The sequence below is a fragment of the Meleagris gallopavo genome, chromosome 4, assembly GCF_905368555.1.
Source record: "Meleagris gallopavo chromosome 4, MGAL_WU_HG_1.1, whole genome shotgun sequence".
In the NCBI taxonomy this organism is placed as follows: domain Eukaryota; kingdom Metazoa; phylum Chordata; class Aves; order Galliformes; family Phasianidae; genus Meleagris; species Meleagris gallopavo.
This window is the reverse complement of record NC_139407.1, coordinates 58,914,536-58,930,182: the sequence shown is the minus strand read 5'-3', so window position 1 is coordinate 58,930,182 and position 15,647 is coordinate 58,914,536. Positions and strand designations below refer to the sequence as shown.

Here is a 15,647-nt window from a genome sequence, read left to right as displayed (position 1 = left end):
TTGGTTAACCAACCTGAGTCAGCAGACCATGTGTTTTATTGTCTCTTTCAGTATTTAAAAGAGGGCTGAAAAAGACTTCTTAACTTTCTGTAGGAGTGTATTCAATAAGAGACTGCCTATGGCTCAGATGTGGCTTCCCACTGTTTTTAGAGACTTGCTTATTCATACAGCTGTTGTTCTTGAGGGCCTGTCCTCCCAGCTGCTCTCCAACAGTGTACAGAGGTAGGTTCCCAAGTAACATAAGACAGGAGAGGTTTTCAGGATTTGTAGATGATACAATATTGCAGTCAAGAAACAAGAAACAAAAATGTAACACCTCTGCTGCTGGTGTTACATCCTATCCAAAAAAGGCACTCAGAATGATAGATAACAAAGACAGGGACTATAGTAGGAATTGCAAAAGAAATAGAATAGTTCCGCAATGGAGAATTTAGACTTTCTTATAAAGGGAAAGAATGAGTCACCTTCTAACTGAGACTGCATCTAACATAGGCTGTATGCAAAAATTACCTCTTCACCCTCTCTGAGATCAATAGAAAGCCTAGAATACAACAAAAAGTATCCCCTATGCACAATTATTGAACTTAAAAGAAGTGCATTAGCTAGTAAGTAGTCTGAGAACAGTTATTACATATTTAAGTAGAGATGGTAAATAAGGAAGATTTGAGATCTGAACCAAATACTAAATCAGTGTTTTGCCTCTAAAGGTCACTAGGAAATTGTTCACCATGAGCCAGCACTGTGCCCTATATCTAATGGGCAAGAGTCAACTGGATGAGACTGGACTCCTTTCAGCGCTGTCAGGTGACAGAACAAGGGAGTAGGGGCACAAACCGAAATGCAGGAAGTGCCACCTGAACATGAGAAAGAACTTTACTGTGAAGGTGACAGAGTGCAGGTTGCTCAGAGAGGTGGTGGAGTCTCCTTCTCTGTGGGTATTGAAAACCCACTTGTGTGAGCTACTGTAGGGAACCTGCTTTAGCAGGGGTTTGGACTAGGTGATCTCCAGAGGTCCATTCCAACTCCTACAATTTTGTGATTCTGTGACTAATTGGGAGCAAGAAGAAAATAGTATATTCTTTATTAACACTTCAGCTGCAAAATGGGATGGACCTAGAGGGCTAGGTATTTTCTATCCCCAAAACAGCAAAAAAAAATAACACATGCATGCACACATGCTACACCGAAGATCCCCAGGGAATCTTAATTTGAGGCTGCTGGCTTCTGACTAGTAAGTAGCAAAACAGAGACAACTATTTCATCAAGCAAGAATAAAAGGTGATGCCTCGCCCCTAGAGGAGTTCAAGGCCAGGTTGGATGGGGCCCTGGGCAGCCTGGGCTAGTATTTAAATGGGGAGTTTTGTGACCCTGCCTGTCGCAGGGGGGGTTGCAGGTTCATCATCCTTGAGGTCCCTTCCAACTCTGGCCATTCTGTGATTCTGTAAAAAGGTGATTTGATGCGCTGCACTGCTCTTCCAGCACCAGGATAAGTTGCCAGCAGCCTTTCAAAGCTTTCTTTATCTTTACATTGCTTTGAGATCCAGCACTTTTAGACAGGATTCCTGTACCTGAGCTGTGTTTTTTCCTCTACACCTCTATGTCTTGGTGTTGTCAGCACTGAGTGGGCTGACATCAAAATGGCCCCCAGAAAGTCAGCCTGGGCCTGGGCTGACTGTGGCATAAGGCAGCTCTCAGCTCCCCTGACCTGGCATCCCCCACCACTTCCCTTCCCATCCCAGCAATTGTCCACTACAGTGTGATTCCAAAATACTGTTAAAGAATGATAGATTAGTAAAGAATGGAGAAAATGACCATGCTGCACAGTCAGTGTCTGGAGGACAGCTAGGGTCTCTGATTCCTAAGCTGCAGTAAAACCCAGGCCAAAATAATGTTAAACGGGGAAGTAAAGCTCCACGGAATGTTTGGCTATTTGAAAAGATAAGCCATTCCTATCACTATGAAATAAATTAGTATCTGAAAAACAAAGAGAAAGCAATAAAAAGCACCCCATGTCAAAGCTAATAAGCAGCTGCTGATTGGCCTCTGTGGGTGCCAAGCAATGATGTGGGAATGGATGAAAAACTCCTCACCCCATTTTGTCTCTGTAAGTTTCTCAGTGTTTTGTCTCCTGGCAACAAGTCCATTATAAGATCTTCTGGAGCAGAGCTAACATTAAGCATTATTCTTTGGCAATAAATATGTGGAATATGCCTTTGGTAGGTAATGAAACCCATAAAATACTTTGAGTTAGATCTCAGATACAACAGTAAATTAGATCCAAGTAAGCTCACTTTCTTGTGAAGCTCTCTGACATTTTTAGCACAGATTCTTCAGGAAATCGAAGGAAAGCAATTTCTTTCTAACAGCCTGTAGATGGTGTGTGATGCATACTGAATGCCAAGCAAGTAGCTACCCTACTGCAGCAGCCTACTCTGAGTAACAGATGGCAGTGCTCTTCCAGGGAAATCATGAGGCAGGAGATATGTGGGAAAATGTTCATGATTTATTTTCATTAGTCAATTATTTCTGTTTGCCTCGCTCACATTCTGAAGCTTATAAGGTAGAAGTTAAATATGAAACTCAATTTTAATTTTCATGCATAAAAGAGATTCTGTTTCCCCAAAGGTCATCATATTCCAGATATGTATAAATGCATAAAGACACAAATACAGTTCAGGTAAATGGGAAAAATCTCTTTTTGAGCCACCTTGGAAAGCTTAAATAATCTGGTGAAAACCCTTCTGGTGCTAGGCTTCCTAAGGCTGTAAAGACTATGCAATTCTTTACTGTAGTATATTTGTCAAAAGGCAAATGAGAGACATATTTCTTGCTGGAAAATGCTTGATAAATTAAAAGGCCTGTCAATATAAATATTGATTTATGGACCTTTAGTCATCAGCACTGCAACATCTGTGGAATCTCCCAAATGTCATAATCACCTGTCACAAGTGTTTGATCCCTCCTCTTATAAAGGTGGAAACCAAGTGCTTTTTTCAGTAGGATATGGGTGTCAGCTCACTATTTAAATGTACATGTAGCTGTGTTAATACTAGGAAAGAGTCAAGAAATGCATTTTGCATTTAAATGTAATATTGTTATTTGTGTGACACACTAGCTTATACAGGAAAATATGCCAACCTAGCCTTGATAGGGGTAGCTGTTTCCCTCTTTAGAGATAGAGCAGTCTTTCTTCCAGTTTAGTTCAAAAACCACATGTGTAAGTGAAAAAAAACTACCTATTTAAACATTTAAACTCTTCTTGAAGAGTCATACATTTTCCCAGTAGGAGAAACTCTCTCCTAGAGATTTATTGCACAGAATCACTTATCCTTAGGAAAGCCCTACCTGTTGATCACGCAATTCTTATGTTGAAGAATGCCCAGCTACACTGCTGGTGACCCAGAGACCAATGTGAAGGCTATGTACTTATTTAGATGAATTCCTTTATAGCTCAGTAATTACTGTTAATGATGTCAGTAAACTCTCTCTTTTTTTTTTTTTGCCCAGTTAGGAAGCCATCTGCTTTATATTATGAATGCTACAGTACACTGAAAATATAGAAAATCAGCTTTTAAATCTAACTATCCTATGCTCGGACATTATTGGAACATCTGAATTCAAATACAATGCATTAATCATACAGTGCTGTCCAAGGAACTGTTCTCCATCAGCCGGCTGCTGGAGCTGAACTAATCCTTTTAATCCCTTGAGAAACAATCCTAGGGTCTTAGTTCCTCCACTCAATCTTTGTACGTACTGTGTCCAATGATAGTACTGGAAGAATGCATACAGAGTCTTTGGAATAAGCTCTAAACTTGAGATCTATATCCTCTACAGTTAAACTACATCCATCTACTAGTTAAACTACATCCTCTCCGGCCCTGAGCAATGTCTGACATTCAATGGGTTTGTGGAAGGATCAGAGCAGAGCAGCCCTAACATTGATTTATTTCTGTTGCTTTTCTCTTGTCTCACTCTGTTGCTTTTCTCTTATCTTACTGCACTCTATGTGCTGGTCACAAACAGAATAAGAAACATGGACGTGTATCTTCACCTCATCAGAGTTAAAGAGCGTTTTATGTAGAATGTGTATCGTATGTTTCTAGTAATTATAGTATTAATACATAGAAATAATTAAGATGTACGTACATAAGAATCATGTAATGCCTCCTTTTCTGTAAACTGATGAAGGTTGGTTTTTTTTGAACTGCTTCTGTAGATGTTCAAGAGTTGAGGACACTGGGGAATCAGACAGAAGACTTGCCAAAAAATGTTTATGTGCTGACAAAGCTGTCAAACACTGTGGACAGATGTTCAGTAATTACTCTCTGACTCTTCCATGAGAGTCTACACGCACAGCATATATATTCACTCCTTATAGCAGCTCAAACTGCCCATCCATGGTTCTGGTCTGTGTATTTATTTCTTTCCATATTCCATTTTTAGACCCTAATGTCCCATGTTCCTACCTTTTTTTCTTGCAGTAGCTGTTCCTGGAAAAGCTTCCAGCGTTTCTGGCGGTGGCTGTCCCACTTTTCCAGCTGAGGGACCACATTCTCCTGCCAGTCCTCTTTCAGAAGTTCACATTCTCTTACAGAGAGGCCGGTAACAACAGGCAGTGTTTGAAGAAACAGCTCATTCACTAACTCTGCTAAAGCATGGGAAGCTTTAGAATACAGTTCCTACCAGGGAGACAAAAAGGGACAAAGTGAGACAGGTGAAAGCAAACCTCATGGCCCTTTGCAGCTACTTCACTGCATGCTTCGTGATACCAGTGAGGGAATCATGCTTCAGTCATTGTATGGGACTCGTGACACCTAGAGATAAAATCCAATGCCAGTAATTCTTGAGTTAGAGCAGATTCTGTAAATGGAGCCTGTAACAACATAGATGTTTTGGTTTAAAGTGCACAAGAGTATTTAAAATGCCACAGTGGCATTAGCATGAGATTCTGAACCCTAACTGTTGTCCACCTGCAACTGCAAAGCAAATAATACCATGTTCTACTGACTGTAGTAAGAGGTGGTAAAATTCACTTATTTTGCCTGTTGAAAGAACCTTGTGCAGCATAACAAATTTTAGGCATATTTTTAAAGGTGCTGACACGAACGAAGGCAAGAAATAAGGACAAGTTAAAAGGAACAGTATAGCACTTAGACAAAGTCGACACTGATCATGTTAATAGTTATTGCTCCAAAATATAATTCTCCTTAATGCCTTCTGGAAGGACAGAATTATTCAAATCCATCCTGATGCAGAACAGCTTCAAGCCTAGGAAAACAAACATCTGCTGGTGGTTCTATTAAAACTGGTCTCATGTGAGTGGTTTTCAATTGCTGAGGCTGCGTCATTCGCAAGAAGAGTTTGGGCGATTTAGTCAGATGGTATTCAAGCTAATAAACCTTTACAAAACCTGCAATTTCAATGTCAAATACACGGTGACATGACACAAGCTGTGTTTGCAAACTTGCTAGAAATTTGAGGTAATCCCTGAGGAGAATAACTGAGTGCAGGTAGCTTTCCTTAGAGAAAGAGACAAAACAAAGACATGGAAAGGTCACACAGACACTGCAGCATGCCAGCAGGATGAAGAGCTGGTTTTGTGTGACTTCAGCATTGTCATAGCAATCAAAAAAGCTTTATTGTCTGCATGGCTTTGCTTTCATTGTAAATCAATCAGCCCTCTTGAAAATACTAAGATTTATTCATTTTCTTTTAAAATACAGCTAATATTTTTAAAACTCTTTGCAGCATTTCTGTTGCAAAAACAAGTACTTCAAGTCTTTTGGCTGTTGTCTTTCTTTAAATATGGTTTTAATCACAATCTCTTAAGCGATCAAAATCCAGAATCTCTCAATAGAAGCACAGATGTTTTTATCTAAATATCAAAAACGTTTGTCTGCACTCATATACATAAAATTGTCAAGTGAACTTCTCTGGTTTTGGGTGGCACACTGATATAACACGCTATTCTGTAAGAACGCTTCCCAACTCTTAGATGTGGTATTATAAAAACAAAATTAGAAAAAAAAAAAAAGAAGAAGAAGAAGAAAAAAGGATGATAAATTTGCAAAGTCAAGTACTCAGAAACAAAAAATGAACACAATTTAGGTTGCATGTAAAATCTGGTTCTGTGCATATGCCTCCATACTGATAAATTTTGGGTTCACAGCCTGTTTTCACAGGATCTTTATCTGTTCAGTGTTTAGGCTTATCAATACTCATCAAGTAGGCACATTTTAAGAAAAAAATATTTTGTATTTCTCCTTTAACATAAAGTTTGCAAGATGTGCACTGAATACGAAATTATTATTTTCCTCCTGTGATGTAGAATGCTAATCACCATATTAATGAGCTGTTTCACAAACAATAAATAGCTTAGCTTTACAGCTCCCTGCAGCAAACTCCTCTTATGGATAAAATCAAGGCACAATATTATCAAAAGTGCTCACTACACCTTCAAGATCTGCTGTCTTGATTTCTTTCATTCTCTTACCTGTTAAAAGCAAAAATAGGCAGTGTTTTCAGAATCCAGCTCCCACTAACTCTGTTTAATCTCAAAGTGTTCAGAATCCTTTCACATTGGGCTACTAGCTCCAGAAACTGGGTCCTGGACAGAACTGACAGTCGAAGACACACCAGTTGGATATCTCATTTCTGGTAACACTTGTCTCATTTCTGGCTACTGCTCACAACTTGGACATGACAGTATCATTAGGGCAACATATGAACAGATTTATTTCTTCACACAGAGCCTTTTCTTACTAGGAAATGGTCTGGTTGGCAGGGCTATACTGTGTGGCCAAGACTGTGTAGATGCTTGGAAACTTGACCTCAAGGTGTTTCTGGCAGCACAGGAACAGGGCAGTGGAGAGTCAATGTTAAGTGACCATTCTTCAATAAACTAAAAGTGGTTTTACAAGAAATTGCATTCCAAAGTATTTTGGATAGCTGCCAGCAAATGCTTACTGTGTAAGTACTGACTATAGCTATGTCTGCTCTGCTAAAACTTCCCAAGTTAAATAACTAAACTAGGCATTGGGAAACACTGAAAAGTGCATTCTAAATTACTGGTTGAAATGAGCTCCATTAGAAGGGAAGTGCCAAAGGCTGTACACATCACTGCAGAGACAATCTGTTGCACAGGTAAATCCTGTCTCAAAGGAAGGATCTCTCTTCCTTAATTACTATAGTTACCAATACATGTTATAATAAAAAGTAGGATTTATACTGTCTTAATGAACTGTTTTGTACTGGACATGGCTTATCTTGTCAACACTAATGCTAAATGGTTTGAGTTCTCACTGCTGCTATTTCTTTATTTTAGAATTCAAGCCTCTAAATCCTGGGATTTAACATAAACTCAGATTCCATGTTTCTAATCTCTGTATCCTATGCCACATTTAAAAAACTCTGTCACTGTAAACTGTCTCTTCTCTGAGCTTTTCTCTTCTCTAGCCTTTCCACACAAGCTAATTCTTCTGTCTTTACTGGGTGCTCCTGGATATAAGAAATTCCCTTGTGTCTTAAACAGTTCAGAGTCTAGAGGATTCTGTGGCATTTCTACTACAATCCCAAAAGATCTGATGCAAGGTGTTAAGGAACTCTATTCTTAAGCAAACAGAGTTCCAACTATGGCAACTAATCACTTTACAACATACTTTGCTTCAGAACTGATAGCATTTGCTTGTCATGCTGACAACTCTGTATTATTATTTACTAAGAAATCTTTTGCACAGAACCTAAGGAGGGCATTTTGTAACTTGTTATGCTATTTTGTTTAACAATAAATTGAACAGCATTCTGCTTGCACTCCCCACAGATTCAAATTATTTTGCATACTTACATTGGTGCTACTGAAGTGGGTACATAGTTACCCAGAAAAAATGTGATTATGTTTCAATCTCAGGTGCTTAATCATTTGCAAAATACTTTACAGCCCTCTGTTGAAATTGATGTGAAAGGACAAGAAAGTAGGACTGAAAATCCAGGAATCAACAGTGCCTTTAGAAATGACAATGTTGGGTGAAAATATGGAAGATGAGCAGGACTGAGTGTTTTACTTTTCATCTCCTAGATGCTGCAAACAAGCAAAGCGATAGGAGTCCATTCAAGTGCTGTCAGGCCCTAAAAAGTGATTTTCAACAGTAGAGGACATTTTAACTACTATTACAAATTCTGCTCTGTGCAGGCCACAAATCCTGCACTTAATGATCTCAGCTGCAGCCCAGGATCACAACATAAACCACCATCAGTGCTGACTATCATAATACTAACTTCTTCTCATCTGGTCACTGGGTTCTTTAACCCAAACACATAATACTAAGAATATTACAGTCCATGAAGTCAGTGCAACACCAACAGTACAGAGTGCTCTGCATGGAAAACATACACATACAATGCGATGGCTATGCTGTTTAACATTGCACTTGCAGAAACATAGTGGAATAGCCTTTTAAGGTTTGCTAGAAAAAATGGTAAGTCTACATTTAGGGAAAAATGCAAGTGTAACCAAATTCTACCGTGTGACTCAGGAATCATAGTATGACAGAATGGCTTGGGTTGGAAGGGACTTAAAACCCATCCACCAGTTCCAATCCCTTGTTGTGGACAGGGTTGGCACCCACTAGGTCAAGCTGCTCAGAAAAAGAAAATAGTTCAATCTAAGAAAATTGTCCAAAATTATTTGTACTCTAAGGAAAGTACTCGATATGAAACAGCAGTAAGTCTGTCCATAATCAAGGACAGCACGATACATATTATTAAGTCTATCTTCTACACGAAAATAATGAAACCGTTAAGAAATCCTATTGCTACCAACATCTTATTTTTGGACACATACAGAATAGTTTCTGTGAACTTACTGATATGTCATCTCTTGCTTGTAGAACTTTTACTTAATGAAATTTATTCAAATTGATTCCATTAATAGAATAGCTGATTGCAACAGTGAATGAACCTGTTTGTAATACCTGGCAGTCAATCTGAAAGCTTTTCAAAAAATCTCCAGAGAAATTCATCAAGCATAAAGAAATACCACAGGGTATATGCAGAAATAAAATGATCTCAGATTAAAATGCTGAATGCATCTGAATTTCAAACAAGGCAGTAAATATAGAATTTTGTCAAAAACCAAGGGAAATACACAGTTTATCAGATTTCACAGTAGATCCGAAGAACAATATTAATGCTTTCTCTCAAACTGAAATGATTAAATGGTTCTTACATGCTGATGAGAATAAAGTGAATAATGACATTGTGAAGCAGGAAAATATATTTAGAAAGGCTGGTTGCACTGTATTTTAAATGCCAGCCAGTCCATTACATATTATCTCCAAGAGGCGATGGCACAGTTAGTTGTTAACTTGTAGCAGTTACTTGTTAACTTTGGATACAACAGCATTTCATTAAAAGAATTAAAACTTCTAGTCAAACTTAGGGCATTTCAGCATCACCAGAAGTCCAAAGGCTTGCTAAGGGGGCATATTAAGGAAAGAATTTCATACATTCATACATAGAAGATCATACATTCTTCAATAATTTCAATGTTCTTAGACACTACTGGTCACTAGAAGATACTTCATGTCTCAGAACAGATAGGGAAAAGTTGATTGTATGCATTTCTTAAATATTTCATAAGAATTCCAGAATGGTAATTACAAACTGAATCCAGTAACCTGCCTTTAAGCACTTTGATACCAATAGAACATAATGGCTTTTGAGTCATCCTCAGTACACGCTAATAAAACAAAGAAAAAAAAATTTCTATGTACTAAAAATGAGGGTTCACTGAAATTAGTTTTTCCTCCTCATTGGTTCTTGTTTCAACCTTCAACTTCTGTACTGCCCTCTCTTTTTAGAAATGTCCCCCTCAGATGAGGGGATATCTTTTAGAAGATAGAGATATTAGAAAATAGTGAATCCACACAGAGATAAAAGGCATTTTGTTACGCAGTAACGTAAGAAGTAACTTCATAATGAAGCTTATTCACATCACGCACCTTGTATTTCACAACACTACATACATTCACTGTGAATGCATGTGAATACCTACAAACAGGCTGGATTTTTTCAGCTTACTGTTGACATTTTATTGAGGGCAGTCAATCACTTTGGGCACACAGAATGACTCAGGTCACTCAGTGATGAGATAGGAAGAGCTGAGAAAGATACTTGGACTTATGTACAAGTAGTACGCAACTACAAAACCACAAACTTCATATAAGCTTTAGTAGTGGCTTATCCATGAAACATTTGGATGTGATTCTACAAATACAACAAATGTTTCCCAGAACTGTAACCAAATGTGCAAATGGAGTAGTAAGAACTTCAAAGCTGTCCTTGAAATGACTCAATTTAATGAGACCCCAAATGCAGAATTAAATTGAGCTCATGTGGCAAGAGTTTCATGTTTAATCTCCTAGATCACACTGTCTTTCGAACTTTCTGGGTTAAATCATAGGGCAAAATTTTCAAAAGTAAATGTTTGAGTTGGAGGTCTCTTGATCAGGATTTCCATCTGAGACAAGATGTGGATGGCTCATTTAGAAAAGCAGCTAGCTCTGGATAAAAAGACATGCCATCCACTCTGCAAAAAGCACCCCTAACCATATTTCATGCTAATGAAATTACATAAGGAAAGAAATGAAAGAGTTAAGTCTCTAGGAACCTGAACTTACTATTTTGACAAAGATAATTTTCTCCCTTTTATTAACTGAGGAAAAAATGTATTTTGGTTCACCTCACATTCATGTTTACTCATTCATAAAATGTTTATTGCTTTTCCTGTTGATAATGCTCAATACTTAATAGCTTTTAATCAAAATTCTTATGCTTTTCTATGTTCTGTCAAGTCAAATGAAATAACATTTTAGTGAACTATTATCACCAAAAAGGAATTATAAATGACAGTAAACTGTGTTTTTTTACGCTTTTGATGTTAAAGCTGAGGAAAAATAATTATCTTATCAGGGACTATGTAAGTTTTGGCTGTTAATTGATTTCATTTTGTGTAATCTGCATGTCTGTTTTCTTAATAATGAGCTGTTAACCATTAATCTCTTTTCACTCCTCCTTTCCCTGCTAAAATAATAATAATAAAAAAAAAGTAGGGAACCATTGAATATCCTGGAGATAGAAGAAAATATGTCACTTCACTGTATTTGCCATTCCTTTGTGGGAGAATATCCTTACCTTGTTCTCACAATGTTCTTCTAAGCCCTGCTCAAAACTCTCTACCATTTCTTTTAGCTTTTTTTTGCCTTTTAAACGTATACACATACAAACAACAACAAAACAAACAAATAAAAAAAAACCAAAACAATAACCCAGAGAAAGAATTAAAGGTTGGTTAGTATCTGATAGGCTAAATTTGAGACAGACTTGCAAGGAGCTAGCCATTTATCTTACCAAGAGACCAGAAGAAACAGAATAACACGTACATGGGACTGGGGGACCTGGAGGCTTCCATTGTCACGTGAAAGAAAATTTCAGTTTAAATATTGCAATTCAATAGCTATACAAACCAATGTAAAACTGTTACGCAACAGAGTATTCCCTGTGCATGGGACAACTCCAAAGGCTACCTTTTAAATATTAGGCCAAGCCTTTCAGTTAGCTTTAACACAATTCCTTCAATTACAACACTGTGTGAATTAAAATCACTCATCAACAGTGCTCAGCTTGGACTGTAAAAATTGTTACTGCCTACTCACTACAAGACTACTCACCCACAGTGTACTATTTTAATTCACTAGCATTGCTGAAAAGTCCTATGTAATCCTTTAAATACAACACCTTCATTCCCTTCAGGCATCAATGGATTCCACTGACCTTGGTTAAATCATTTTAATTGATTTATTCATGTGTTGACAAAACAAACCTACTCAACTATTCTCTGCAAACAGTCAGCTTCCAGATCACTGCTTTTTTATATATTTATTCACCAACATGAACAGTTCCTTGATGTTCTTTAACACTACAGGCTACATTAGTGCTAGAAGGCTATATAAATCTCGGTGAACTCACGTTTAAAAGACAAAAAAAGCTAAAAGAAATGGTGGAGAGTTTTGAGCAGGGCTTAGAAGAATATTGTGAGAACAAGGTAAGGATATTCTCCCACAAAGGAATGGCAAATACAGTGAAGTGACATATTTTCTTCTATCCCCAGGATATTCAGTGGTTCCCTACTTTGTTATATGCTGACCTTTCCCCTACATTCTAATATCACCTCTTGCATGCAGGTTATTTTTCTACTTATTCAAGTAACTACGTCTGTCATGTTTGCTTCCCTGCCCGTTTAAACTAGGACAAATCAAGGTGACTGCTGAAATAAATCAAGTCGTACTAGTGCACAAGTGAAGAAAAAAAGAGCCTAAGCTAAGGGTTTGGATAGGTGGGAAGTATAACAACTCTGTGCAGCTTTGCTAGGCTAATTTTTATGTGCAACAAAATAAAAATTAGGAATAACTAAATATTTAACTACTTCTAGTTCTATGTACGAATGAATCTTTCTGAAATTGTCATGCAGTCTTTGGATGCCTTATGGACCATAGGCTGAGGAATATTTATGTATGTAAGTGAGCAGCATGATAAGTGTGTCTCGTTGGTCTAGATATAGAGAGTACCACTCAGTTTTTCAGTAATATTACTAGGCTTCAGTTTCTACTGGAGTGATAAAAAGCAACTAAAAAGAACTCTCTGCTAAGCAAATGACTACTGGTTAAACTACAAGTCTTTTGGAACTAAAACAATAAGCTCTGCAGTGTTAGAAGGTGTGCCCAACTCAGCTGGCACTACAAACAAGCTGGTTCAATCCCAACTGGGATACAGGGCTTGCAGCACAGGGCTGAATATCACCTTGGGAGAGAAGTTGGTAGCCAGCTGGTTAGTCTAATGATTGTTTGCTCAGGTCTACTTGACCTGCAGTCACACTTCTGCACTGTGGAAATTTGAGTACCTCAAATTAGTCTTGCCTTCACCACTGGAAGCAGTAACTTCTCCCTCCAGAAAGCTGGAGAAACTATGGAAAGATGTGAAGCCCCGCTGTCCAGGGAAAGGCTTGTCCAAGGAATAGCTCTGCTTTGAAAGTGTGCTGAAACAGATGAAGACTGAAAAGCACTGTGGTTGTGAGATGCAATTCCTTCCCTCAAAATCAATTGCTTTTTTGTCCTGACAAAATGTTTAACTACTGCAGTTCCTTCAGCTGTAGAAGTCAGAACAATTCAATTTATATACAGTAGGGTCATGCTAATTTATACTTCTTTCCAGTTTATGCTGTTTATAAGGTGTACTGAGAAGTCTGCAGTATCTGCACTTAGGGCTAAGGGGGTGCAGTTGTTCATTATGTAAAACATGACAATAAAGAAGTTTTATTGTAAATGTTTTATTGGAAATTAAGATTTATGGACTCTCATCCAATGGATGCCAGCTGGATTACTTTACTTATTGTAGTTTTTCATGTCTGGTAGTGTTTGTATGTGTCTAAGAATGAGAGTAGCCATAATATGGAATATAATGGCTTTGAGTTGAGTGAATTGGCAGAGTTCAAGTTCGTGCAGCTCTCCTGGCAACTTGGCAATTCTAGAAACACTTAATTCACCTAGATCAATTTTTCTTTAATGGAAAAGAAAATTTACCTAGCACGCTGTTGAAAGAAGTAGGATTTTCAGTCTGATTTCAATGTCACTAAAGCAGAATATACAAAAAAAAAAAAAGTAATATAATTTCACAAATGAACTGAAACTATGCAGGGAGAAAAATCTTTGGTCTCCAGAGATTTCATGTGAAATGAAAAAGGGGCTTGACAAGAAGTCACTAACTCTGGAGAATCGAGCATGCACAGTAACTTCAGTAGACATGCTGACCTTCCTTAAATAGTATTGTACAATTAATTTATTCTGATTTGTGGCCATGACCCTGCAAGTAAATTTCACCTTTCTCCAAAGCAGTAGTTTTTCTCAAACATCCTGTTGCTTGCTTGCAGAATAACATAAAACTCGAATAAAAATGGTTTATTTGTTCCTAATACAAAGACTTTTTTTTCAGTTGAATTTTAAAAAGTACATGTGGACCAGCACTAATTAAGATTGCGTGGGTATCTTATCTTGACATGCCGGAGAGAACAAGTTTCCAAAACAAGTTTCCTGATCTGGTCATAATTAACCATGACAAGGATCCTGCAGAGCTAAAAGTGATTAATTTCAGCCTAATTAAAGGTCACTGCCATCTACGCTTTTGGTCTTCATCAGATAGATCAAGTTATCTTATTTTTCAGTGCAGACAGAAAATAATTAAAGATGACGTAAAGGCATGATGCATCCCTTTTCCCAAACCAGTAAGATTAAGAAGTGTAAAAATATTACTTATACCACAGACCTGAACACGTACCAGAGAACTAACTATAGATATAAGATATTCTTATATATATAAGAAAAATAATTTCTTTGAGAGGAAAAGAGATGAGAAAACTATTTTGGGACATGTAGAGAAGTTAACTACGAATAGAATCACTGTACCATAGTGTGCAGGAGATAATTATGGTATACAAATGAAGTCTCTCTCCTAGCAGTAATGCCAGATATTGTATACTGTAAACATTATTACAACCTTGTCAGCCACCCATAAGCAGATCTTGGAAGATCATGTAGATATTTTCTGACAAACCTGAGTTTAAAAAACATACTGTGTTGAGAAGAAAATGGAAAAGGCAAGTTACTGTGGAAAACTGTCAATCTGTTTTGCCAGCCCAGCTTCCTGGGACAGCCATGATCTTTGATGCAAATCCCCACACTAAGGCCTCACATTTGTGTCATGGGGTTAGAGAATGTTCAGAATTACTTTAGTGAATAACATATATCACTAAAAGTGGTACCTTGTAGAGCTCCACAACAGCCTCTGTGCTTTCACAGTCATCTTCCTCTTCCAGCTGCCACTGTGCCTGCCAGTGTTTCTCTAACAGATCATGGTAAGCCTGAAAGAAACATGACAGACAATAATTAAATAGCTGGAAATGCTTCTTGTGACCCTCTCCCTACCCTTCCCCAGACCCCAGAAGGTGGTGAGACACTGGAACAGGTTGCCCAGTGAGGCTGTGAATGTCTCCTCCCTGGAAGCATACAAGGCTAGGCTGGATGGGGCCGTGATCAACGTGGTCTGGAGGGAGGTGTTCCTGCCTATAGCAGGGGGATTGAAACTAGATGATGTTAAGGATCCCTTTCAACCCAAACCATTCTGTGATTCGATTATTCTATACTAATTTTTCTTCCTCTCCAAAGAGTCTATGGGCCCAAGGCCCTCTGCATTAGGACGAAAGGGTCTCTACTGAGGCAGTAGAAAGTCTTACATTTCTGTCCTTCGTTATTTGCACAAAGGTATTTCCTAACATTAAGAACTACGTTCTCTTCTGCAGCATAAAGAACAAATTGTCACCTCTGCCCATTTCTTCTCAGCCTGTCATAAGCAGCTCATTACTCTATATTTTATCCAAGAGTAATTGTTAGTTTTCTAAGGCATGTAAAATAGAGCATTTTCCAAACCAAAGCACTGTGGCTGTAACTTTTTAGGGGAGAGATCTTGACACAATTTCTAAGCTTTGTTTAACAAAGTTGGGAAGTGTTGAGGAATTATGTACGCTTAGAAAATACATT

At 37.9% G+C, this 15,647-nt stretch overlaps 1 protein-coding gene across 2 annotated transcripts in view; it reads right to left on the bottom strand.

The window, feature by feature from the left end:
- Nucleotides 1–15,647, bottom strand: part of EVC (EvC ciliary complex subunit 1) — a 52,497-nt gene that overhangs the window by 15,407 nt on the left and 21,443 nt on the right. For both annotated transcript variants that reach the window (XM_085223490.1, XM_085223491.1), the window contains exons 11-12: nt 14,873–14,971; nt 4,470–4,682 (exon numbers count right to left, since the gene is read on the bottom strand). In XM_085223490.1, the coding sequence (XP_085079616.1) occupies nt 4,470–4,682; nt 14,873–14,971 (312 nt within the window). The remainder of the gene's footprint in view (nt 1–4,469; nt 4,683–14,872; nt 14,972–15,647) is intronic.